Source organism: Protopterus annectens, chromosome 6.part0 (genome assembly GCF_019279795.1).
Source record: "Protopterus annectens isolate FY-2018-M chromosome 6.part0, PAN1.0, whole genome shotgun sequence".
NCBI classification, from domain to species: domain Eukaryota; kingdom Metazoa; phylum Chordata; order Ceratodontiformes; family Protopteridae; genus Protopterus; species Protopterus annectens.
In genome coordinates this window covers 1,095,134,253-1,095,162,036 of record NC_056737.1, presented here as the reverse complement: position 1 = coordinate 1,095,162,036, position 27,784 = coordinate 1,095,134,253, and the positions used below count along the sequence as shown (strand labels likewise).

At 40.6% G+C, this 27,784-nt stretch overlaps 1 protein-coding gene across 1 annotated transcript in view; it reads right to left on the bottom strand.

Annotated features, from left to right (window-relative positions):
- DGLUCY (D-glutamate cyclase) overlaps positions 1 to 27,784 on the bottom strand; it is a 1,244,793-nt gene that overhangs the window by 7,125 nt on the left and 1,209,884 nt on the right. Inside the window, exon 12 of the mRNA XM_044074708.1 lies at positions 8,661 to 8,812. Coding sequence (XP_043930643.1) covers positions 8,661 to 8,812 — 152 coding nt within the window. The remainder of the gene's footprint in view (positions 1 to 8,660; positions 8,813 to 27,784) is intronic.

Here is a 27,784-nt window from a genome sequence, read left to right as displayed (position 1 = left end):
TCAATACACTGAGGTCCAAGATTGGCCTCCAGTCCCTGGTTTTCTTTGGCACCAAAAACAGTCTTGAGTAGAATCCGGATCCTATCTGGTCTGGAGGGGCTATTTGGACAACTCTTTTTCTTAGCAGCTTTTCTATCTCTAGTGCTGCTACTTCCCTTTGACTGGGTGGAATGTTGGGAAGGTTTTTTGAAGGAACAGGACAAAGATCGAAGGGGATATGATAACCTCTGGTTATAATCCTTTGTACCCAAGAATCGATGGTGATGGTTAGCCAGGCAGAAGGGTACAAGGAGAAATGACCCCCAACCACCTCCAGAGGAAAGGGATTGGGCCGCTCTTCAGGAGCACTGGTAGGATTGGTCAGGGAACGAGTCCCTGGAACGCTGGTTACACGGACCCCCTCTTCCCCAAAAGGGGTGTCTTCCCTGTGAGTTTCCCCCTCTGCCTTTAGGGGAGAACTCGGCCTGTGTGTCACGGAAATGACCCTGAGATTTTTTAAACCATATCTTTCCACTCTTTTGGTTTTGGGAGAAAGCACGTTGAGGGGAAGAGTAACGGACACCTACGGCAGAAAGGGTCTTACCGTCCTGTTCACATCTGGCCAGTGTGCTTTTAACTTTGGGTCCAAACAAAAAGAGGACTCAATGGGGCGTTAAAGAAGGAAGCCTTAAACGGTTCCGCAAAATCACACAAGCGCATCCAGTCATGTCGTCTTAAGACCACAGCTGAACCCACCGCTCTAGCTGCTCCTTCTGATGCGTGAGATATCAGCTGCATGGAGGAGTTAGATATAGACTCAATGGTGGCCAGCTGAGAGGCCACTTTGTCTCAGACTTCATCAGACACGGCACCAGCCAAGGTTTCAGAGAGCTCGGAAATGAGATCCCTTTGAAGCCTGGTAAAGTGTGCCATAAAATTCAGGGACCTGATAGCAAAGGTTGCTGAAGCGAAGGTGCGCTTCCCTATCCTGTCCAGGGCTCGGGACTCCTTGTTGGGCGGGTGGACAGTCTGACTTTCCTCTTCCGCCAGATCCTTTTTTGTTGTGGCCGCCACCACCAGGGCATCCACAGGGAGATCTTTAGACCAGTGGGGGTTCGTGGCAGGAGGGGAGAAGATTTTGTCTGGCCACCGGGGAATAGCCTCTACGGTGTCGGGAGCCTTCCATGCACGCTGCACGATGAGCCAGACAAGCTCATCAGCAGGTGGAGTAACCCAGGAGGTAGGGGGCCGGGCACGAAAGGCCTGCAGGAACACAGACTCCTCAGAGGTTGGATTAGAGGGCTGCCAGTCACCACTCTGTTTAAGGATTTCGAGGATATCACCAAAGGATACCTCAGAGGGTGACCAAGGGGATCCTTCCTTCTCATCAAAGTCTGTGTCTTCAGTGAGGGACTCCTCTGTGGAGTCCATGTGCTTCCTCTTGCACAAACTTTTCTGGTGAACATCCTCAGAGGGAGAAGCTGGGGAAGGCAGCGGAAAAGGGGTTTCCTGTGGGAATATGTCCTGAGGCCCTTGCACCTGGTGTCCGCTAGGTGCGACTTATGAAAACAATGTACCAGAGGAGGGCAGGGGGATAGACAGCACAGCATCGCCAGTAGAGGCCAGAGCCTTCTCCATCAGTTGGAAGGCTGGTCCACCTGAAAAGGGGTGAGTGTCCAGGACAGGGATCACCCCTCCGCTAAGTGGCTCAGTCTGCCTACTCAGAGTCCCTGGATGGCTGTGGAGCAGCAAATTATCCTAGGTCGTAACAAAACTTTCTTGCCACGAAGGCAACTGCGGCTCCTTAGTGAGATCCATAAAGGGAACCGCAGAGGGGGAAGACTGTGCTATATCCATGGACTTCAAAGGCAATGAAGGAGGAGAATAAGAAGGGGTCTTTGGAGACGGGTGATCACCTCCCAAGGAAGGATATGTCCTAGGTGGTGGAATACCTCTGGCCAAAAGTACTTGATCCGCAAGATGCAACACATCATGTCCCAAGAGGCTTCTAGTGGACCTCATGGAGACAGAGGGAGAGACAGGCCTGTCCACAGCAGAGACAGACTCAGTGCCTACCTCCCCAGTCCGCACCGAGAACAACGGTGCAGAGAGAAACTGTACTAGGGACGTCTGTACCGAGGAAGTCATCGGTGCCGAGGTCACGGTCTGCACCAACACAAGCTTTGGTGCTGAAGTGGTGGTTGTCGGTACCGATGCTGGAACCGACAAAAATGAAGTCAACAACTGAGGCGTCGGTTCCATGTAAGATGTCGGAGACGAAGTGGTCAAGGTCTGCACCAACTGAGTGGTCGGTGCCGATACAATAGCAGTAAAGGTCTGCACCGAGGAGCCCCTTGGTGCCGATATAGTGAAGGCTGCAGGAGAAGACGGAGCCAAGATTACTAATGGAGCTGAAAGGTTTAGGCACCGAAAGCACTGGGGCTGACTGAGTATGCTCCGGAGCAGAAATTTTAGCCTTTTTAGATTTTGGTTGGCGGGAGTCCCCAGCCAGGGACGAAGGCAAAGACTTGGCCTTAGAAGATACCTCCAACATTTTTTTATGGGTTCTAGGAGGGGTTCAGGCCTCCAACCCAGAAATAGCCTCTGAAAAGGGAGATTTAAGAATTCCCTTCAGCAGCAACTTATTTTTCCTTTCTAACAGTGTTCTATTAGAAAATTTCTCACAGATAGTACAGGGTGAATCAACAGATAAATGTGGCGCCCCCAAACAATAAACACACAAAGCGTGTGCATCAGAGGTAGGAAATTTGTGTCCACAATTGGAACATCTTTTAAACCCCGGACTACCTTTCTTATCTGCCATGATAGAGAAAAAAGGGATAACAGAAAGGGTACCAGCAATGGTACAAAAGAATACCCAAAGGTATGAAAGGGGAGGATTACCAACGATGGTAGTAGAAAGATACCTTGCTGTAAAGATAGTAGAAAAAGGAGGTGAAAACCCAAGAAAGGATGGTCGCTAGATGCGATAGGGTAAGAGGCAACAAAATAAAAGTTTTCTGAGAAAATTTTATGTGAAAAGGTATTCAAACAACAAATAGCTCCACTTAGCTCAAGAGAAGCAGCTTGACACGATCGAATGGCAACACGGCAAACGAAATCTGAGGTAACAGGGAGAGGGGAATTCTGGGTAAGAGTTTAGCTCAAGAGTTTGTAGCTGATGCGGACATGGAAAATGGCCGGCTCGGTTCCAAGGTCAGAACTGATACCCCATACGTAATGACTGAACGAGGATTAACAATATCAGATGGTAGATTATGTGGCTGCAGCCCATGTCTCTGAATTCCAGGGTAATAGTAGGGTATTAGGGTAATAGTAGTCCTCTGAGGTAAATATAACTTCAACAAATATTTTGGTACTTTACTCAGATGAATGTAATTGCCTCTTTTGCAATGTTGCCTTTGTATTTCAACAGGGTCAGAGAAGAAATAGGCCCCTGTGCTCAAAGATCAGTCAATCAGAAATAATAGAAAAAAATGAAATGACTCTATTTCTGTAAATGTGTTTTGCTTTCTTCTTCTTTTGCAATAAACTTATATCTGAACAAAACATTGTTGTCAGAGAATTCATTAATTTTATTCTGCCCTGAATCACATTAACACTGTTGCATTTTATGCTCTCTGCTCACTCCCAAAAAAGGTACTTAGTCTCTATGCCTGATAGCAGGTCTTTCAATCAATGTACTTTTGTTTCCGCTAATCAAGTATTGGTCAACTCTACATAAGGATTTTTAGTGAGTACTTTCAAATTATTTTGGTTATAATTTATTTTTCAACACTGAAGTATTTTATGAAAATTTACAAATATATTTTACACCATCTGAAATGGCACAGAATAAAGCTCTGACTGCAAGTCAGGTGACCAAGGTTCGGGTCGTGGCTGAGGCACCTGAAGGAGCTCAAAGGGAGACAGAATACTGAAGAGCAGAGTCTCTCATAATTCTTTGTGGGGGGGTGCATGCTTCTGGACACACATCCAAAGCACGATTTCCCTAGAGGAGAACGGATAAACTCTGCCTGTTGTATTATCTGGTAAGTAGTCACACATTGACCTACTGGTTCATGTTCCTCACCACTCTTGGAGGAAGTGGGATTCACATGCTCTGGGGCAAACATGCAAATCATGATTTCCCTGAAGGAGAAAGGATAAACTCTGCCTGTGGTATTTTTTGATAAGTGGACACACGCTGACCTGCTGGTTCATGCTCCTTGCAGAAGTAAGGGGCATTCCAGCACTGATCCTATTATAATTTCTAATAACACAGTGTAAAAGCCAAACATGAACAGGGTGGTAGGAACAGCAAGAAAAACACCCAGATGGCTGCTTTGGTTGTGGTGCCCACAATGAATACCCTCTGCCAATGAGGTAGAAAGAGGACTGCTGATGGTAGAGAACCTGATGGTTGGCAGACTTTAAGCTACAAAACATAGTAAAAAAAGTTACAAATATATATATCTTTAAGAAGGAAAACAGTAAACTTTCTTTTACTGGAAATGATGCTGACAAAATTGAATAGGAAAAATTCAAACAAGCTACAAATATATAGTTTAGTGATAACTCATGTTTTAGTGTGGGTAGCTCAGGGTTTGATGATAGTGAAGCCTGACTGATCAAACAGTCGTCATTAAGATTACTGCTGTTACACAATGATGACTTTTTACCTTTATAAATAATTGATTGTATGAAGAATCTGTTGCTCATTTTCATCTCTGGGGATAACGTTGTAATGTCCTGCATATGACCATCATGTAAGAAATGAGACGTACATAGTACATCAGTATACATGTAAATATAAATGCATCCAGCTGACAATGTGCACACTTGTGACATCCTGTGAGGGCATTTTTGGGATTTTTTTTCTTTTCCTGTTTCTCTTTTATTTTGCTGTTTGGAGCAGCATGTGTTGTACTGGAGGGTGGGAGTTTCTACATACGATAATACTGACTGAGTTATGTTCCTCTTCTTAGAGTGGTGGAAAACACGATGACTGTAACTTTTATTTTTAATGCCTACTGCCATAACAATTTCTCTAAATTTAGTTTTGCGACTGCACCTTTTCCTTTGAGTAATGTAATATTGTTGCTGTAGGTCAAGAACTTTTTAAAACATTCAAGCCCAACCTGCTGCTCAAGAAAAAAGGTCTTCTTTAAAAAGAACACTAAAAGAGAATATGTCAAGGAAACTTCGACATGGTTACATAGGTCTATATCCACTTGGCCATTACTACATTGATAATACTGGGGGCATCACAACCCTGACTGCCAAACTGGAAATCAGCCTGAAATAGATGCTGTGAAACAAAAGAAAAACATTAACTAAGATTAAAATCTAGAAAGAAAATAATCCTATTAAGACCATTCAGTAGGAGTCAGCCTTCACCCAGCAACAATGACTTCAGAAAGACCTTACCATCCTGTTCTGGTATCACAGTATAAAACACCCTGATGTCCAGTGTTACTACCAAATTCTGTGAGTACATTAACTTGTCTTATTTTCTCCACAATGCATCCTTAATAAAGGATGGAATAAGCTCTTAAAAGTGAGTTTAGTTTCAATCTAGGATTAAAGGTTTACTTTTTTGATTCTGCTGCAGAAATTATGGATCAAAAGGCAAAATAATACCCTCTCCTGCGCAATGCTAATATCCTACAAATGTAGAAAAATGTAGGAATAACAGGCTATTGTACCAAAAAGTAATGCAATTGTGGTTCTTAGCTGAAGGTATTGCAAAAGAGCTCTCATAGAGAGCTCCATCAGCTAAATTGTATGCCTTATGAATGGCATTCAAATCAACCTGCTGTCATCATCCAATATCAGTCGATATCTCAGACATCTTAATCACATAGTGCTCATGATCCATGATCTCCAATACCCACCTCTTATCCCTTTCATGTATCTTTTATTGCTGTCAGTGGAAAACAAAGTCATCACAGACCCTTCACCTTTGCTCAAATTATAAAACTTCTTTTCAACACGTCTGTTTAATAAGCCACATTTGCCTTCTTCATGAATAGTTTTCAGTGCATTCAATACAGGATGCACCACTGGGTTTAATAACTACATTTAATTAAAAAAATCAGTTTAATCTGCAATTAAATTACCAGTCATGGCTGGGAATCTTTTTTGTTAATATCTGAACAAGTAAAGGAATAGATTTGTTATCAAAGGTTCATGTATACTAAGGAACAGGAATGCATTTTATAGAGGAAAATGTTCAAAATGCAACCACAAAATCTTACTGTACGGTAACTCAGCAGAAAACTGGAATCTCTACATCCAAAAAATTGATTTATTCCTCATTGTTCATAGATTAGTACTAAGCTAACTGCCCTTGGGAGCCATTTTAAGCCTAGCCAACTATCCCTTGTGAGACTCAAACCCTGCACCTTATGTTTACAAGGCAAACATCTTAACCATTAGGCCACTCTCCCAACCCTAAGTAGATTAGCCAAAAATGCACAGTGTGCTACATTTTTTGTATGTCACAGAGGAACAAGCTTACAGACATTTTATTTATTTTATCTGTTTATTTAGTTATTTATTTACTCACTTATTTATTAACATTTTTACCAGGATAATCTGACTGGGTCAGCAAAGTAATCTTTTTTCAGTGGCTGCTTGGGGAAAAAGCTGCATACATAAATATGAAAACCGAAAAAGTACACAAAAGAGAGAAAAGTTATAATAATTTTCCAAGTAGGATAATATAACAATACAAAGTAAGCTTATGGGCCGACAGTAGTAAGAAAGGTGTTACTCTTACAGATTTACAATAAACTGTATTGATAATTAGTTACAATTACAAGTCCAAAGAAGATTCATGGTAGAACAATCTTAAAAATCAGTCACATTCACATACAGCTGTATAGCAGTATCAGAGCACAATAGGGACAGTAGCTGTAATTCGGTCCAGAACATAAACGGGCAGCAGACAGGAGTTCTCAGTTAACTGACAGAAACAGTGGTTGACAGAGTACAATGGAGAGAAGAGTCTAAACAGATAAAATAAATAAAATGCCTGTAAGCTTGTTCCTCTGTGACATACAAAAAATGTAGCGCACTGTGCATTTTGGCTAATCTACTTACAATGAGGAATAAATCAATTTTATTTATAATTTATATTTGTTTACCTGGAAAGTCTGAATGGTCCAGCAATGGCCCCTTTTCAACGGAGGCCCAGGGAGAAAAGTTCCAGCAGTTTTATAGTGGATTCATTTAACACAATTAATAAAATAAAATATCATAATTAATAAAATAACAGTTTTTTTCTAGTATTGTAAAGAACAAGGAGGTAGGAAATAGTACTTTAATAATAGCCATATTGCAAGAAGAGTTAAAGAAAGAGACATAGGATAGTACACGTAAGAAAACAAATAGCCGAAGGTATACAGAATAGTGGAATGGGAGATTATGAACTAATAAAGAGCTCTAACTGAGAACAGGCAGCACAAAAATGAAGATTTGTGTGTACAAAGATGACATAAAGTTAATAGATACTGGGTTCTTATTCTACAAGTGAATATTAGTGTGATAACTATCATGAAGCATTTATATATAGCAGAGCTTGACAGAAAATCTGAGTGAAATGAAATGGAGAAATGTTTGATGTGCTCAGCGCCTAAAATAATTTACAGAATTATTATTAATAAAAAAAAAGTAAACTTGTTAAAAATAAGTTTACAATTAAAACAGTAAATTAAAACACAGAAGTTCAACTGACAAGAATGTCTTGTGACAGTCCCAAAAAACAGAAAAACCTATCAATACTTAAAAACTTCTTTTACAAAATTACTGTTCTCAGAAAAAAAAAAAACAATTATTGAAGGTTTTTCTCTGAAAGGAACTTACCTGCTGAGCAATGGAGAAAGACTAGCCTTAAAAGCCTACAAGACGAGTGCACTTTAGCAGAGCAAAAGCTCTGAAGGGCTTGGCTCCCAGACTTCTGATTTTCTCCCATGTCTGCTCGAGTCATCAGTGATGTGGGAGGTGCCCTAAAGCTTTAGAAGCTGGCCAGTCATCATATCTTGTGTAGGATATAACCCCATATTAGCTTAGGCTATTGCAGCAGGGCCCTAATAATTAATGTATGTACTATACGGAAAAAGCAGTTAATATGTTATGAAGTTGGAAAAAAAACATGAAACAATTGCTCATACTTAATCACTAGTCTAAAGATATAATAAATAATTTAATTTATTAGGGCAATTTTATAGAATTAAGTAACTTCAAAAATACAAACTTAGTGGTTCATTTACAGCACAAATATTTAAGTACACAACAAGTTGGTAAAACAAACACACAAAGATCTTAACATATTTATGTATTTATTTTACATATTTGTTGACTGGTTAAGCCCTTTGGAAAACTATCCCTTTTTGGGGATGATTTGCTCAGTCACACAGTAGGCAGAGGAAGGTGGAAGGGAACCAAACGCTGTACTCATGACACAGGAAGCAGCAAAGCATATAAAGCACAGCCAAAGATACATCTTCAAGACAACAGGAAAGGGTACGTTTAAAGATATTACTATACTGTGGAAACAGTTACATTCCACTAGAGGTGATACATAAATCACCCCTACATTTATGAAGTTTTTGTTTTTCTTTTTTAATTGTAAATAAAAATGAAAAGGATAAAGTTGTAGAAATGTAAACATATACCTTATGAACAGAAGGCAGAGCAGCATTCCAGTCATCTTTCTCTGTTTTCCTAGGGAACCCAACTGCTTTCCTCAGGTAACGGTCATGTATTTCACAAGAACTGAGAATATACAAGGCACAGGAAACAGCATAACCTCCCCAGTTAGAGACACCTTCAATTAATAAAAACAAAGTTCTTACTAAATATAGTACATAGCTGATGGCCATAATTACTGAGAATTGTTTACAAATGTATTTTATTATAAAGTATTAATATAAAACAAAAGGAAAAACTAAACCGCACTGATACACAAATAAATATTATAATGATGCATCACAAAATGAAAAAAGATGCAAAGAGGATAACTTTAGAACCGCACATTTATCTGAAAAAAAAAACCTTAAAAGCACAAAACACTAAGATCACCTTATCCTATACTTTTCATATTAATAATTATGCCGAGCGTTTACATGAACATATGGACAAGTTACAAGCACAAAACTTTTAACATAGTAACAAAACAGTTTTTTCCTGCTTTTTTTTACTATAGAAATCTTAAGTGAAAATGCATGCCAGTGGGGACATTTCCCTTTGAAGCTTATGCATTTCACAATACAGTATTGTAGCTTTCGTGCTATTTTTCCAAAAGTAATTTAAGTAGTTATGAAGTTCTTAACATTTTTCATATGAAGCATTCTGTGTGCTTACCATGTTTTCTATTAACCATTTCATTGTTTGTGTAGAGCTGACCTGAATTCTTACAAGTCTTAAACCCCCCTTAAAAGTCCAGTGTGTGAGAAAATGTTAAAAATGAAAACGGTAAAACAAATAAGTAAGTCTCCAAAACAAATAATGCATCATGTTTTATACTTCCGTAACTAAGAAAATAGATATCTAACATCTGTGTAACATTGGTTATCTATAAAACCTCAAAGAATCAGATTCCTGGTCACCAATCAAAGCTTATCTTAAGACATACATGGGCCTAAACAAATAGATTTGTCATTAGTGGAATCCCTTAGGTCTCTGTGCTGGAACCATTTACTATTTGATATCTACTTCTCTAATGTGAGGACAGATGACCAAGCTTTGTGGTTGACCAGCCTGTGGATAACTCCAAATTGGGTGCCTAATTGCTTCCTTCAGAGACTTTTAGATTCTCTATGAAAAGCTTGAATAAGCCAGTACCTAGTGTTCTGACCGTGGCCTTAGAATTAATGAAAAATACAAAAAAAATGTATTGTAGCCATATTTGGGGAAACAAATCCTTCCTACTGGTTATCACATAAATGGAACTTTGTTTAAGGCTGACAACAGAATTGTTCTGTAATGTAACTCTTATTCCCATGAGCCCTTTGTTATACTACCAGTCTTCCTTATGGTACATTTTCCATTTGAGTAAACATTTTAAACAACATGATTTGTTATTTGCTCTTCATAAACAACTGTAATTGTTACTGCCTTAGCATCATGACTCAGAAAGTGTTTGAAAAGGGTCTTTTACCCACACCCCCTTCCCCAGTTAATAAACTATAAATCAATCTATGCAATTAAATTGTCCTTTGGTCACCAAGTCTCAGTTTGCACAAATAAATCTTTTTCCATTGTGAAATTTATTACAAAATGTATACTGTCAAGATCCAAAGAGGTCTTGATTCCCTATTTAGCTCTCCCTTTTAGGTGCATCACTAATTATAGTGCTTTGAGTGGTGCATAACATACCAAGCATGTACTTCACCTTGAAAGAACTTAGTGTTTACTAACCAACAGCTTTAAAGGGCTAACGACCCTGTTTTACTAGAGCTTCTCTACCTCAGAAATACTGATAACGTTAGTGAGACTAAATCCAAAATTCTCCACTTACACTGTAACACAAGTAGGACTTATTGGACAGGTAGTTTAATTTATGGATTTATGCCCAACCTGTGAAAAAAGTACAGTTTTGTACCTACCATAAATGTAGATGTTCGAGTGTTCACCCTGCTGCAATCATCACACTTGGGTTATCCTGTCGTCAGGCGGTCCCGCAGTCGGACGGATTTCCAAAGTCTTGGTCCGACGTTGGTTGCTGTCGCCTCATCCCTGACGTCAGAGCGCCAGGGGTACATATATTGCAACCAACGCCATTTTCTTCAGTTTTTCTTGCCCCAGATGTCAGGTGCCCCCAAAAAGGTGATCCAAATTAGTACCAAAAGGTGTGAACACTGTACAAACACAAAATCCCTTCAGCTATAAGCAAATACATCAGAAAGGCATAGCAGAGGTTTAGCCAGTAGATCAGAGGGGTTGGAGGGAGGGTAACCTGGACTGCAGCAGGGTGAACACTCGAACATCTACATTTATGGCAGGTACAAAACTGTACTATGTTCATCGTGTTACCCTGCTGCAGTCATCACACTTGGGTTGAGTCCCAAAGCTAAGGTAGGGTGGAGGCATCATAGAGGGTTAGTGGAGGCAATGAGGCCCTGCAGAACTGCAGTGGCGAAGCCTGCCCTGGACTTAGAATAAAGAGGTAAGTGATAGTGTTTGGTGAAGGTGTGTACAGAGCTCCAAGTTGCAGCTTCTAAAATTTCCTTGGTTGGTACCCCCCTGAGAAAGGCTGTAGAGGTAGCTGTTGCCCTGGTAGAATGGGATCTAATGGTAGGAGGAACTGGTTTCCCATGATGTGTATAGCAGAATCGTATGCGATGGCCTATCCATTTAGAAATGGTTTGCTTGGATATGGCCCTCCCTTGAGAAGCTGTAGCATAGGAAACAAAGAGCTGGTCAGTTTTTCTGAAAGCCTTAGTTTTATCCAAGTAGAAACGAAGCTGTCTGTGAATGTCCAAGGAATGCAGGAGTCTCTCACCTTTGTTCTGTGGATTGGGGAAGAAGGTGAGTAAGTGGATGGTTTGATTCAAAGCTACACTGGAAACCACCTTAGGCATGAAGGAAGGATTAGTTCGTAGAGAAACTCTGTCTTGATGAAAAATGAGGAAAGGTTCCACTGCCATAAGTGCCTATAATTCTGAGACTCTCCTTGCAGAAATTATTGCCAGGAGCAGGGCAGTTTTCCAAGATAGGAACTGAAGGTCTGCAGAAAAAGCTGGTTCAAAGGGAGGTAGCGTTAGTTTTTCCAGAACAAAGTTGAGGTCCCATGTTGGTGTAGGGGCTCTTCTAGGTGGTCTAATGTTTTTTGCCCCTCTGAGGAACTGCCTTAGAAGAGGATTTGAAAATAAAGCTGGATTCGTGTCGTAGTGAGCTGAAATAGCGGAAGCATGGATTTTAATTGAGGAGAAGGAAAGTCCTTTATGCAACATCTCCGCTAAATACTGCAGAATATGAGGCATATGAGGCTGAGTTGTGTCTTGGCCTTTAGCTTTGTTCCAAGCACAAAACCTTTTCCATTTGTCCGAGTAAGCCTTCCTGGTGCTTGGCCTCCTGGCCTCTAGAATAACATCCAGTACTGCTTGTGAAAGAGGAGCTGATGGGATGCTTAATTGATTTGCCATGCAGCCAGGTTTAACGTTTTGATCTGGCTGTGTAGTATCTGCTTGTCTTGCTGCGTGAGCAAATGAGGTATTTGAGGCAATATCCATGGTGGACTGTGAGCCATATTCTTCAATAGCGGGTACCAGTGCTGGCGTGGCCAGTCTGGGGCTATGAGAATCAGTCAAGGTTTCTCCTTTTTGATCTTCAAAAGGACCTTTGTGAGAAGAGGTAATGGAGGAAAGGCATATGCTGTCAGGTTTTTCCAACTGAAGGAGAGAGCGTCCACTTTCCAAGCTTGATGGTGGAATGTCCTTGTACAAAATTTTGTCAGCTGGTAGTTTTGAGGACTGGCAAACAGGTCTATATTTGGTAGACCCCATCTTTGAGTTATCATTGTAAATATTTGTGGGTCTAGCTTCCACTCGTGGGGATCTTTGATGTTTCTGCTTAGGTCGTCTGCCAATGTGTTTTTCTGTCCTGGCAGGAATTGAGCTTGTAACTGGACTTGGTAGGCCAGAGCTGTGTTCCATAAGATTATTGCTTGCCTGCAAAGAGGGTAGGAATGTGTGCCCCCTTGTTTGTTTATGTACCACATTACTGTGGTGTTGTCCGTCTTTATTGCAAGTTGTCCTGGATGTAGTAGATCCTTGAAGGCTGTCAGAGCTTTCTGTACAGCTAGCATCTCTTTTTGATTTATGTGCAGATTTCTTTGATCTGCAGTCCATAGGCCTTGAATGCATTGCCCTGCCATGTGTGCCCCCCAGGCATAGTCTGAAGCATCTGTTGTGATAGTTTACCTGATTGGGGGCAAGGTGAAAGGCTGACACTTGTTGAGGTGACATGCCTGTGCCCACCATAGAAATTCCTGTTGAAGGCAAGGAATAAGAGATATCACTGTGTCCAAGCTGTGGCTGTGTTGAGACCATACGCTTTTTAGGTACCACTGTAATTTCCTCATATGCAGTTTTGCAAATGGTATTATCAGAATGCAAGATGCCATGAAGACCAAAGCCTGCAGAATTTTTCTTGCAGTTAATTGGGTCTTTGTTGCCATTGTCTCGAAATATTGAGTCAGTTGTAATTGCTTGTCTGGTGTAAGATAAGCCTTCTGGGCCGTTGTGTCCAAGCTGGCACCCAGGAATGTCATTTTTTGTGAGGGTACTAGTTTTGACTTCTTTTCGTTTACTGTGTACCCCAGACAACTTAGTAGATGCTTCACAAAAGCCAGATGTTGGAAGAGAATGTCTTTTCTTTCTGCTTGGATGAGGCAGTCGTCCAGATATGGATATATTTGAATTCCTCTTTGTCTGCAGTATGCAATTACTGGTGCCAGGCATTTTGTGAATACTCTGGGAGCAGTAGATAAGCCAAAGGGCAGTGCAGAGAATTGATAATGGGTTGAACCTGCAAAGAAACGGAGGTATCTTCTGCAACTTTGTCTGATAGGGACATGCAGGTATGCCTCCTTGAGGTCCAACGTTACCAGCCATGCTTCCTTGCCCAACATGGGAAGTAGCTGCTGTAGTGTTAGCATCTTGAATTTGGGAACTTGTAAGTAAGTGTTCAGAATTGAAAGGTCCAGAATTGGTCTCCAAGCATTTTCTTTTCTGGGTACTAGGAAGAGTCCTGAGTAAAATCCTTGTCCTTGCTCTTGAGTTGGTACCCTTTGAATGGCTCTCATAGCCATGAGAGCTGTAATTTGTTTTTGAGCCTCTGCCCTTTGGTTATGTGGCAGGTTTGGCATTCCTCTTTTTATTGGCAAGGTGTGAAAGTGGAATCTGTATCCTCGTAAAATTATGTCTAGGACCCATTTGTCCTTTGTGACCATGTGCCAGTTGTCTGCAAATAGTGCTAGTTTCCCCCCCAAGGGGGCTGACAAAAGAGCTTTGTTTGGCCAGCTGAGGTGCAAGTCATTGAGTTTGCCTTCTGGTGGGTTGAGACCTGTCTTCTCCTCCCTTCTGGGTTTGAGTGCCCCATTGGCGAGGCTTATACTGAGCTTGTGGTTGTCCTCTGCCCCTTGGGCGCCTGTATTTACCCCTCTGAGGCCTGTCAGTGGCCGGAAAGGGCAAATTTTTTGTTGGCCAGTTTCTGCTGAAGCGTGGGGGTTGTACTTGTAGGAAATCTTTGACTGTCTGCACTGATTTTGCCTTATCTTCCATTTTCTTTAATACTTCTTCTGCCTTAACACCAAAAAGAACATCCTGCTGTAATGGAGCATCTAGTAGTTTTGCTTTAACATGATCAGGCAGACTTTGTTCCTTTAACCAGGCATGCCTACGTATAACTGATCCAGTGACAGCTGCTCTGCAGGAGGCTTCTAAAGAATCAAACCCACATTGTAAGGTATGTTTGCCTACCTGCTCGGTGGCATGCAACAAATCCTGTACTTCTTTCATTTCAGATTGTTGAGGTAGGGTGGTTATCTTTTGTTTTAACTGAGAGATCAGAAATTGCTGATACTTAAGCATATGAAATTGACAGTTTAGTGCTCTCATAGCTAAAGTGGTTGAGGTATAAACCTTTTTCCCCCATCTGTCTAGTGCTCTTGAATCCCTTTCAGAAGGTACTGGATTTTTAGCCATGGAAGCCTTAGCCCCCTTGGGACCCTGGGAGATAGTCTCTGGGTCAGCTACTGGGCTTTTGTAAAGGAATTTGTGGGTTTCAGGTACTCTGTAGTATCTGTCAGGCTTGGCCGGGGCAGGAGGTAGAGAGTCAGGGTTGAAACTGGATTCTAAGTAGACATCATCCACAATATCCAAAACAGGAGGGGTGGCTAGAGGTCTGTGTTGGGGGAGTAAAAGAAACTCTCTGAGCCTTTTCTTGGAATCAGAGTAATCCTGACCTTCCCAGTGAAAATGTTCCCTCATAGTGTGTAAAGTTTCTCCAAAAGAGTAATCTTCTGGAGGAGAAGCTGAGGGAATAGAGTCCTCAGCATCTGAATCTTCATAAGGAGAGAAGGAATAGTCTTGGTTCTCAGTGGAATCCGAAGAAATAGACAGTTGTTCAGAGGAAGCAGAATCTTCCTCTTGTCTAGGCCTTTTGTCATGAGGAGGCTGTGAACCCCTGATAAGAGAAATCAAATCTTCAGCCATTTTGAGCATCTGTTTCTTAGGCATAGGGCCTTGAACAGGAGACTGAAGTGAAGCCTTTTTCGATTTAGAAGGAGTCTTCGACTTGGAAAACGTTTTGACTGTTAGAGTCGTCGGTCTGAAAACGCCTTCAGAAACCAATGGCGTTTCAGAAGTACTGACGTCCTTGGAAGGTAAATCGTCGGAAGGGCCTGAAGTAAAAGGCTGCGTCGGCCTAGTACATTCCGTCAAAATATCTGTAGCGGTCTCGGGTTCCAGAACTGCGGTAGTCAGAGGCTGCGTCGGAGCCTCACTGATAACCGGAGAACCGAGGCCTCGGAATCGGGCTTAGGCCTGGGCTGTCGGTCCTTGTCCCTGCGCTTTTTGTGCACGCCGGTAGTCGGTAGCTCCGACGGCATGTTATAGTTAAATTTTCTACAAAAAAAGTGTCGTGCGAAATCAAATCGTCTGTTAATAGTACGTTTATTAAATCTAGCACAAAAACGACAAGAAGTGACGTCGTGATCAGGGCCTAGGCAAGGTATGCAATAAGAATGAAAATCCTTATGAGGTATTTGCTTCCCACAAGAAATACAATTGTTAACTTTTTCTGACATCGGTCTGAGGCAAGAAAAGTTTCCCCAACGGGGTACTTAGCTTTATTGAAGACTTCGGTCTGAAATTCGAATTCGAAAATCTCAGGAGTCCGCCGACCGGCACTTGCGAACTGCTTCTGCTTCGGGCACCGCACGGCAAGAAAGACTGAAGAAAATGACATCGGTTGCAATATATGTACCCCTGGCGCTCTGACATCAGGGATGAGGCGACAGCAACCGACGTCGGACCAAGACTTTGGAAATCCGGCCGACTGCGGGACCGCCTGACGACAGGATAACCCAAGTGTGATGACTGCAGCAGGGTAACACGATGAACATCTTCACTTACATGTTAAATAGTGAAACTCTTTAGCCTCCTTCATATTACATCTTGATGACTGACTGGGCTCACACGGATTTACCCCACCCCCAGCGATTAACTAATATGGACCTTATCAAGAAAGGATATAAACTTACCAGCAATACTTTCAACAGGGTGCATGGCTAGGCTATATATGGTCGCTTGAGCTGCCTCACTGCCTGATCTTTGAATCTGTAGATAAACCTAATCACTTTCCTTCATTTTCCAGGGCCTGTTTATCCTATTTAGAATTACGCATGAGTTGAAGCCCTTTCCAGCAACAAATCCTGGATAGAATGCCCATTAGTTTCTGGACACACACATATGTACACATCTATAGGCAATTTGAATGCTCAAACAATCACCTGATTGTATCTCTTTGGGATGGGGGAGAAAACAACTTCATGAAAACAAAATAGGAGCTAAGGTGGCCAAGCAGACTCCACTGAGAAGGTATTCCATTTGGGAACTGGGCATAAGAACCAGGCAATGCCAACCACAGTGTTATTTTACTGCCCCCACCCTAGTGGCCCAAACTAAGATGGGATATTCTAGCTAACAGTTTAAGGTATAGTCTGTTGCATCCTAATCAATGTCTGTCAACTGGAGTAACGATCCAGTCCCCAGGGACACATTTCAGCCACAAACACAATGATGTCAGGAAACAACATTAACATGTATCAACATCATTTACAAAAGCTTAAAAATATACTGTCAATGAGTCAATTTTAAATCATTATTTCACAACAGAGTAAAAAGAAATCACATTAATTTGGAGATGCCCACCAGTAAAATTATGTTTAGAAACTAAACTTCAGTGCTCACATACTAGGCTTTACAGAAGTGTGGCCAGAGAGTGACAGGTGGTAAAATTGTTAGGTGAACTGGAAGCACGAGGAAAGACAACAAACTGGAATGTTAGGATGCAGAACTATAGACGCGAGGTTGGTAACAAGGAGAAGTAATATGCACCGGAGTCATGTGACAGGTGAGCGGAATGGAGGGGGGAGAATGGAAGAGGTGAAGATGGGTGCAGCGCACTGCTAGAAGCATAAACAAAAGGATATATATTTTAGAAAACTTTTCCCCTTGTTGTTGAAACTGAGGGTAGATTTTTAACTTTTGAATGTGTGTAAATCATCCCAAAATAAAGGCATACTCTGAGGCGGACAGGGAGTACTGGAGTGTCACAAGACAGTGACCTGAGAAAATGTGAAGTAACTTTCGGATGGATTTTTAGAAGTGAGCTAATAGGGGAATGTTAAGTTGAAGAATTTTGAATATGAGTGTAAAAAGATGAAGATATGAATGTTCTTTGATGGGAAGTCAGCTGTAGGAAGAGATGTGTAGTGCTGTTTCTATCAAGAAGAGATTAGGATAAACTTGCAGATTCAGTTAGATAAATGTTTGAGACACTTAAGATGTTCCATTAAGTTTTTCATACAAATGTAGGAAATGAGAGGTAAGCCATTCATCAGTTGGGATTACACTATGCCTTTACAAACAGTATTATGGTTACTAAGTGAGAAAACTGACATATTTTGTATCAACAGATAAAAGAATATTTTTTTATATACTGCTCCCCCAAACCCCATACAGCCTCCAGCTGCAATCCCTGGACCCTGCACTCTTCTAGCTCTAACTCCTCCCCCCCAACTACTCCTTGACAGGTATCCAGGGTTCATCTTTCTCCTCGGGAAGACAACTTCTTGGGGACTCTTAGTTATGCTTCAGAGATGAAGGAGCCCAAGGGGAAGTTGAGAGTTCGGAGCTGGGAGATGTCACTCGTGGTGATTGGTCACGACTCCTAACTAAGGAGTGGCTAGTGTAATGACCTTAGGATGGCATCACCATCAACTTGTGTTATCCTGAAATTTCTTGTGAGGCTTTTGTTCTCCACAAAAGGTCTCCCAGACATTAGTATTCCCCAAACTCTCATCCAGAATAGGAGAGATGGCCTTTGACAACATCAACCTATTCTCCAAGCCAATTCTACCAGCAGCTTGAGTCTGTTCCCACACGTGAGTCACAAGACAATTGTTCTACCTCTGCACTATCAAGTGCTAAAAATACTGAGTAAGTTTTCCTTTAAACTGGTTAATATGGTTAGTCATGGACACTATGGAGCTGGAAGTACAACCCAAGGTTTCTAATTGAGGGGACTAGTTCACAAAAATTTAACTTTTTTTTTTACTTACTATTTAATATTTTAATGAATCTTGTGCTGTAAACTAGCATAATGTACTTGATAAAACTGCATGAAACAGTAGCACTTAAACACAGTACTGCACCTGTAGCAGCCCCTGCACTATCTGATACAGAGTGCTAAGAAGGGGAGATGGGTAGAAATAGCCTGTTAGTCTCAAATATAATGGATTTAGTTCTGTGCCACTTAAACACAAGGATTTTGCTGCTGATCTATTTAAGAGAGACTTGAAATCATCAATGCTGTCTGCCCTGATGGAGTTAACCAAGGGAGCGGATTTTATTTGTAGACAGCAAGACTGCAAGTATACAGAATGATGTTGGTAAGTTTTAAGTCAGTAGGAAAGACGCTTGAATCCTTGAAGGACACTAGAGAGAATACGGTCTTCAGAAGACAGATTTTGTATTAGTATGACAAAAAAAGCCACAAAAAGACCAGTCAAAAAAGGTAATTCTGGAAAACAAGATATGGTGGAAAGGCCAAAGTAAGTCAGTGATTAGCTAACACAGGAAGTGCTACAAACAGTGTTATCTAGACATTTAAAACAGAACATTTTTTGCATTCTTTAAAATGGATCACAAATAAATCTTCACAGCTTTTTCATTATTCCATGTCATAGTGCAGCTAAATGCTGATGGAACATTTTGCTATGGCAACTTATCATTCAACTAAAAATGTTTGTTTAACGTACCATTAGTCATATCTTTAATCAAACTAAGTAGAATATGGAGAGCAGTCAACTGCCATATTAAAAGAAAATATATACTTTTGTATAAGACAATCTTATGGATAATTCAAGGGGCAGGTTTGAGACAAAAAAGCATTACAATTCATTGAACAGTAAATAAGTCCAGGGGCTAAAGCTGGTGAGAAGTGGTAAGGAATGGCAGTTGTTAAAGCAAAAAAATGTAAGTTTCATTTTTTTACTTATTGGTACATACTTTAATGAATACTGTGCTGTAAAAATCAGTATAATCTACTGCACGAAATGGTAGGATTTAAACACAGTATTGTACCGAAAGCAGTCTCTGCCTCATCCATTAAACTGCAAAGTAATTAAGTGAGTGTCAGTAAGGCATGGCAGCCATTAAAACACAAACTACTGAGTGAAAAAATCTTTTATCTTTACGTTTTAATGGCTGTCTAGCCTTATTGACACAATTGAATGCAGTTAAACAGACAATGGATAGCTGCCAGCACCATGTTTAAAAGCTACTGTTTCATGACCACATATCGAGTGTGGTGACCCTGACCAAACTAGTCAGAGAAATGTTGGCATGTTGGCAGCAGTATACAGTACAATCTGCAAGCCATTTACAAGTGCTTTTTCTTTTTGTCGTAGAAGAATGTGGCCATTCACTGCTGAAAAAACAACCAGAACAAGCAGAATGCAGAGAGAGAGAGAGAGAGAAGCCAGGGAGCTAAAATACTTGGTATAAGTTATTTTTCAAGTTATTTCTTACATGGCTTCCTGGCCATCGAAGCTAACAGCCTGGAAATCCACTACACAAAGGTGGTGACAACCAAGAGGGTTTTCTAAGCCATACTTCTCAACTGTACAGATTTTTGCCTCATATTTATGATCGGTCTGGTTCGATTCTCAGCTACAGCGTCTTCTGCGTGGAGACATGCGTGAATGGGCGTACCTTCGTTGAAGGTTGTGCGTCAGGCCTGGCAAGTCGTTACGTAAAAATTAACTGCCAATCATTAGCGGACCGGAGTTCCACTGTGGCGACCCCTAACCGGGAAAAGCTGAAAGACACATTTTTGATCTGTCTTTCATAGAATTGTGCTTTTCTGGCAAATTAGTGGCAAATCATTATAGACTGAAGTTAGAAAATAATGATAGGCATTTGAGTTTCAGACTTCATACCCTTCAGAAAATTCATGCTATTGCAAAACCTGTTATTCCACAAACTTACTAAGCATGTAATAGTATTTAAATATTGTCCATATTTTTGGGCCTTTGTCCCACTTTTATTTATAGCGTTGCCCAGATTTCTTGTTCTAAGACGTTGTAAGGTATGTTCTAAGCATCTAAGTGAGAGGAACAGCTAGATGAAAGGGTTGTTATGGTACAGCAGGTCAATCAAAATCCAAGATTCCCACAAAGAAATCTTGTTTTATCAAGGTTGTTTACTTCAGATGCATTTCCAAGTATATTTTAATTTAAACTGTAAGCTGATGCAAAGGAATCTCCAAATGTACTGTGTGTGTGTGTGTGTGTGTGTGTGTGTGTGTGTGTGTGTGTGTGTGTGTGTGTGTGTGTGTGTGTGTGTACACGTGTGCATGAACATGTTGCAATGGGATAACTTTCACTAAACGTGATCTTTTTTCTTCCTCAACTACTGTGTAATTGTGTAGTTAGCATATTTAAGCAAATGGGGTGCAGGATAAGTTTGGACCTGGGTAAAATACAGTTTTATGGCTTTTGTTGTAGTTTTAATGAAACTGCAATTTTACACATAAAAAAACAGTTTCAGTCATTTGGGTTTGATAGAATGTATGTGGCTATACAGGGCAATGACTTATCTATATCGCCTGGAATAAATGCAAAGGGTTAATGCTGTGTGCTGTAGTTACTGTGGTACAGGTTGTGATTTCTTCTTCCTTTTGATCAGCCCTCATTTGCTTACTGTGTGACCTTGAGTAAGTCACTTAACTAGACATTTCTCCTAGTTTTCCCCTGAAAAGGGACTGTATATCCAGTGGGCCTACCTGGTTAACAAATGGGTATTGGTATTATTATTATTATTATATTAATCTGTTTTGATGGGAGGACAAAGTTAAAGACATCCCCCCTGGCAGCTATATAATCAGTCATCCTGAAAAAAAAGTCTCACCTTTAATCAAATTATGAAAGGCCAAAAGAACTGAGAAAGTTGCAGCCAATCTCTGAGGTGGAACCAGATTTCATTCTAGAGTACGAAAACTACAGCTGTCAAATGGACATCAAAGAGTGGTCAGCATATGCCTGGGTCTGTTTCTTAACTCATAGCTCTAGAATCATCGAGAAAGCAAAAAAAAAAAAAACCCAGCATTACACACACTTCTAAAGTGTTGGCACTGATCTGAAGTTTTTATAAAAGAAAATGAAAGCGCTTATCACTTCTTGATTCAAGGGGTTTTCATTTTATATAATAAAACTGTTTTTACCATGTTCGCTTCAGCATACAAACAGTTTTTCTTGATGCTTGCTTTTTTAGCTGTGGGGTTTTACACTGTTCTTCAGAAAGCTGATAGAATAAAATAATTTGCATTAACATGTAGAGAGCAAGGGAGTCACTGTCTAGAATTATATGAAATATAATAAAGCCATATAAATAATGCATGGCACTGTTTCTTTAATGATTACAATCCACACTGTTTTGTCACAAAAATCATACATTTGTTATGATTGATAGATAAAAACTTTTTATGGAAAATCAGGAAAAACTGACAGTCATACTCTGCAGTCATGAACTTCGCCAAGATGATTAAGAAGCAGTGTTAAAGTAGGCAAACAATCTTTTCTGTTTCAGAAGAATATGGTGACACCCATTCATGTTTGCCCTGCAGCCTGCAGCAGAAACTAGAATTTTTGAACACTCAGTTCTATTCAGTGGTGAAGAGGTCATTGTTTGACATTCCTTATAGCTGAAAATTTTAAAGAATGCTGAAGAGATAATCTGATCTCCAACAAAGGCTATTGAACCGAATAAGGGAGTGTCTCAGGAAAACCAGTAACGTTTTGGGAACAAGTAACACTCTACAGTAAAACCTATTCTCCTTATTCCCAGGTCACTGTATACACTGGACAATGGAAAGGCAACAAAAACAATACCACTGATACAGTCGCAGAGGACAGCACAGGAGGATTCGGGATTAATTCTCATCATGCCTTTTCAAAGCATGTGTAGAAATCAATAAACATGAGGAATAGGTCCCCAGGTAAGGGTAACCATCTAAACCCTGTCTCTAGGAAATCCTAACTCAGAAAAGGACAGGGCTGCTGACAATTTGTGAATGGATCAGGGCTCAGACAATCAGATGAAGAGTATAAAGCCTGATATTTAGTAGCCTTCATCTAATGTTTAGAGACTTTCTGGTTAAAGACATTTAGAGATTACTCAATAGCTAAAGGAGAGGAGTCGTTAAGCTTCATTGCAGACAAAGCCTTCCTTCCCTGAAGCTCAGCAATAACCTGTTTAAATGGATCACTAAAATGGACCTCACTATTAGTACAGCGTTCAAAGTCTTCTTCAGTGGCCCACAGTAATCAAGAGAACAGAAGCAGTAAAGTTACCATGTGAAAACAAATGCCAGTCAAAGCTGCTCTAGCAAAAGTACCAGTGACATCTAAATTATACTATGTGACATGGAACCCCAACCCAAGGGATGACACCCAACAGTTCTCCTGTAGATGAAAGGCAGAAGCATACTAATTCACGGACTGATGTACCAAAAAGATCTGAAATGGACTTTACTTTAAAAGACTTCAATAAACACAAGGCCAAAATGGGAGAGGAGTAAACCCACTCGCCATAACAGCCAAGACCTTGGATTTCATGTCAGAATGGAGCTTGGCTAAATGCTACAGCCTTTCAGAGATTTGCAAGGTGGAAGGAATAACTAAAGAATCTGTCTTAGGATATGTTCTCAAGCATATCCATCATACTGTGAGGTGAATAGAGATGAACAACTTTTCTTGGGAACCTGTTCAAGTCTGGATGTTGTCAGACTTAGGAAATAGCATCCTTAAGGTCCGACTGAGTTAATGGACATAATTTAAGCTTAACGTCCGCCTGCCCAAGGTAGGTATCAAACCATTTCTTCAGTAAACGAAAAGGAAAGGGAGGTCATTCCAATGTGGAATGTTACCATTCTGAATGTTCTCTAAAGGTAAGATCTGCAGACTGGATTGAATGGAACTAATGAGTTCATCAGCCCTGCCATTTTCCTACGGGGAATTCCAAGCTCCCAGATTCTGAGAGAAGTGAAGACTGCTAAGGCGGTGAAGAGAAGTTCCTCCGGAAGTCTTAATAGCTCGTCTGCATTTCTCAGTCAGAAAGAGTGTGTCCTTCCAAAAGGCAGGCACATGGAGAATCATTACAAGAGCTGGTTAAGTGCTCAGTGTTTTGGGGGAAGTGCACACAAAAAAAAGTGGAACTGCTGCTATGATGAGTTGCTGGTACTTGAGACAGTGCTACCCTGTAGAAACTGTTCTCACCTTACATGCCTCTCCAACCCTCCACCAAACAAGCCAGTGAAACCCAATGTTGTCATGAAGATAACTAAAAGCCAGACAAAGCATGGGGACAGCATGGGAGGAGAGATAAACCTTACTATCCTGTGACTCAACACCACTGAGGAGAGAGACATCTCAGTGCCAGAGTATGGCCTAGTACAGAGGATGGGGGAGTCAGTGGCATGTGACCCATCACCACTGAGGAGACAGACATCTCAGTGCCAGAGTCTGGCTTGGTACAGAGGACAGGGGAGTCAGTGTCATGTGACCCATCACCACTGAGGAGACAGACATCTCAGTGCCAGAGTCTGGCCTGGTACAGAGGACAGGGGAGTCAGTGTCATGTGACCCATCACCACTGAGGAGACAGACATCTCAATGCCAGAGTCTGGCTTGGTACAGAGGACAGGGGAGTCAGTGTCATGTGACTCAAAACCTCTGAGAAGACAGACATCTCAGTGCCAGAGTCTGGCTTGGTACAGAGGACAGGGGAGTCAGTGTCATGTGACCCATCACCACTGATGAGACAGACATCTCAGTGCCAGAGTCTGGCTTGGTACAGAGGACAGGGGAGTCAGTGTCATGTGACCCATCACCACTGAGGAGACAGACATCTCAGTGCCAGAGTCTGGCTTGGTACAGAGGACGGGGGAGTCAGTGTGATACTTCTCATACTTTCAACAACACAAACTGGAATGAAAGAATCATGATGAAGGACAGCAGGTTCTCAGTCTCGGCACTGTTCAGACTGGCAACTTTTCACAGCTCACTGTTGTTGAGGTAGCTTCTGGACCATTCTCTGGGTCATTTTATTCTGACAAGTTATGGCCCAGCTTAGAGTCTTTCAACATTACTTAGGTCATGAGTGTTGATGACAGCCAAGCTCTCATAACTGTATATGCTAAGTGCTAGAAAATTAATAACAGAAGGGTTCCATGGCATTTACATGGTAGAGTTTGGAGTTCTGCCTTCTGCCTGAACATTCAACTACAAAATAAACATAATTTATCATTCTCACAACAAAGAAATGACCCTCACACTGGGAAACCTCTCCCTTCCCATTTTGCATACTTTTGAGAAGATGGAGGGGAGTCTAATTGCTGAGCCACGTAAACTGGAAGAGGGTAGCCTATCAAAAAAATCAAGTTGCATTATCTGAGATTGAAAATATGGACAGTTTATTTACAGGAAAAGTTGCCATTTTGTCAGCTGGTGGACTGCATGTTAATAGTCTGTATGAAATGATTGCCAAAGACAAGTCTGATGATTTTTTTGCTGTTCAGTGGTCACGAGTGAAGAGGAATCAGAAGGGGCAGAGTTCATTGTCGCTCACAACACAAAGGAAGTGGAGGGGTAATGGAATGCTGCAGTTAGTAGTGCTCAGCTGACGACTGTACACAAAAAGTCATATGCTGACGCTGCCTCTGCCTTGAAGGACGTGGATAAGAGACTACAATCAAAATCAGGTGAAAACAGAGACCTGTGTTATGGATTTACATGAAAGTAAAACAAAACTTTGACAGGTACTTTATTGGGGACAATATTATAAGTCCATTGTTTTTTTTCTGCTAAGGATATAAGACTGAGCATTCATTTATGGAAGGAAAGATTTTACACTGTAACATTTTTGACTGAGAATTTGCTGCATAAGTTTATGACATTATTGAATAAAAATGAAAAAATGAACATCCCTGGAATTCTTTTTCATGTCAAATATTACAGAGACTAGGAAACATCTAATTGTTCAGTTTTGTAATGACTCTAGAAGAAAAAGACATTTACATTTTTTGTTCATCTACGTTCAAAGAAAAAGTTTCAGTTGAAAGAGTGCTTGATGAAACAAAGATTTGGACTGGGGCACGGGAAGTGTGGGTATTACTGCATACTAAAAATGAAGTAACAAAACATATCTCATATAGGATTGTTATAAACGGTGTATTTGCTAATGTGCAGTATCAAGTACACCTAAAAATGTGCTTTTTACAGTGAATAGTATCTAATAAGTATGTGTATTAAATGAAGATGTAATGTTTGTGGGGAGATGTGGCATTTAGCAAAAGATTGTAAACTTGTTTGCACTAAGTGTAAAGAACAAGGGTATTGGTTGGTTGACTGTCCTGGTAGGGAGTATTTCAATAAGAATGAATGTAATATCAGTGAAGAAAAACCTGAGTTACCTCAGAATAATGCATACAGCAGAACAAGTTTTATAATCCAGTAAATCAGAAGGAGAGGAAACTGATGAATCAGTTGTAGGAAGTGATAGCATATTTTGTAAAGCTGATGGAAAAGAGGATGTTTTAGAAGAAAAACAGAAAGAAAGTTCTATAGGGGAAGGATAAGATGCAGAAAATGGAAGAATCCTATGGTGAGGAAAGGTGGTTCTAAAAAGGAAATGGCTAATTTTAGAATTATTGCTTTAATTGTTAACAGAATTGTGAAGATATGTGAAGGCTGCCAGCCTAGCTAGATAGAATTTTGTAGATAATTCTGTCATTTGTAAATATTAATATAAGCCACAGGCTTGTTCTCTTAAATGTGAAAAGACTGTATTGGATATTGAACTGCAAAAATGTAACCACAATGCACTCTGTTGGAGGAAAGCTGATAAATCAAGCATTGTATAATTGTTGCATTTCAAAACTCGGAGCCGAGATGTCTGGATGAAGGAATACTCCCTATTGTATTGAGACTAGAGTTAATTGCTAGATTTTACATATACAATGTCTTTAATTCCTGTAGTTTCCTGACCAGGTGCAAGCTTACTAAGAAATGTTAATGTAGAGTTTCTGTTAGCCTGGGAAACCAGAGAATTGTTAAGAATGATGTAATCTAAAATGAGTCAGCAGGATGTATTAACAATTTAAAAGACTTTCTCAGAGACAGAAAGAGAGCTTTTTGGATTTATTTTGAGAACATCCAACTCACCAGCACTCTGCCTGTGTCTGTATGTAGGTAGCATCTAAGACTTTAGTGCCTCGCTTAGAAATAGCTAGGAAATAGGAAGATTATTTTAAGTATTTTTTTGTGATCTCTGAACTCTTGACTAGCACTGTGTAGTACGAAGTATTGTCTTGTGTTTTTATTATTTACTGCATTTCTCCCCGGGCCTCCGCTGAAAACAGGCTCTGTTGAACCTAATCGGACTATCCCGGTCAACAAATGTTAAATAAAAAAAAAAATTATTATTAAATATTTTTAAACCTTTCAACTGTGGCTATTTTGTGTAGAGATAATTTAAGCTATAGAGTACATTGCATGTATATAGAGATACTGTACCAAGCCACTCCAAATACGCCTTGCTGCTCAGTCATACTTACAATTTTGATAATAATATTGCACAGTAATAATTGGACACCCCTTGGTAAGGGCCTTATTAGTAGCTGATATTAGTGGTTGGTGATTACTACCTTATAACCTTGCAGGAAGGGGCGTAGCTGAAGAAGTCGTGCCAGCCTTCCTCAGGAGTGTCTGTGTGTTTGTATATAACTCATATCTTAAAGAGAGAGTGTGTGTGTGTGTGTGTGTGTGTGTGTGTGTGTGTGTGTGTGTGTGTGTGTGTGTGTGTGTGTGTGTGTGTGTGTGTGTCAGCTACTTGGGCAGGAGCACAAAGCACTGGTTGGACAGAGAGGTTGCTGGAGGTTTTAGCTTGACCACTAGGCTGAGATCTGGACCCTATAGCTGTGCCAGTGGGGATCTGGAGAGAAAGACAGAAAACAGCCCCAGACTGACTGTGATCTCTGTGCACTCTTAAGGGAAATTGCACTTTACTGTGTGTGTATTTGTTTATCCCTCCCACTATTTGACGCCCCTCACTGGTGTTAGTGGTGAGGATTAAGGCTCCTTGATTACTGGGCCAGTGCATGGGCATCACAGAAATTATTATTAAAAAACGAAGAATTAGTATTTTAAAATGGTGTCAAATGTGAAATAGAAACACTGCTATTGTTTGATACTAAATTAGTGAATAAAAAAATAAGTTGAACAGTAATAAATGAACACTGTAATTTGGAGCTCAGGTTAAAAAATGCTATGGAATAGCAGTTCTCTGGAATACTTCTAATGGTCAAGTTTTTGAAGTAACAGTCATTCAACCAGGTACAGCTGGTTTAGTAGACTGCAGGATACCCAGTGATATACCTTGGATTATAGCAGTGTTTGTATGTACTTCAGGAAGTGAAAGGAAAGTACTATTTAGGAAAGTAATGGATTACT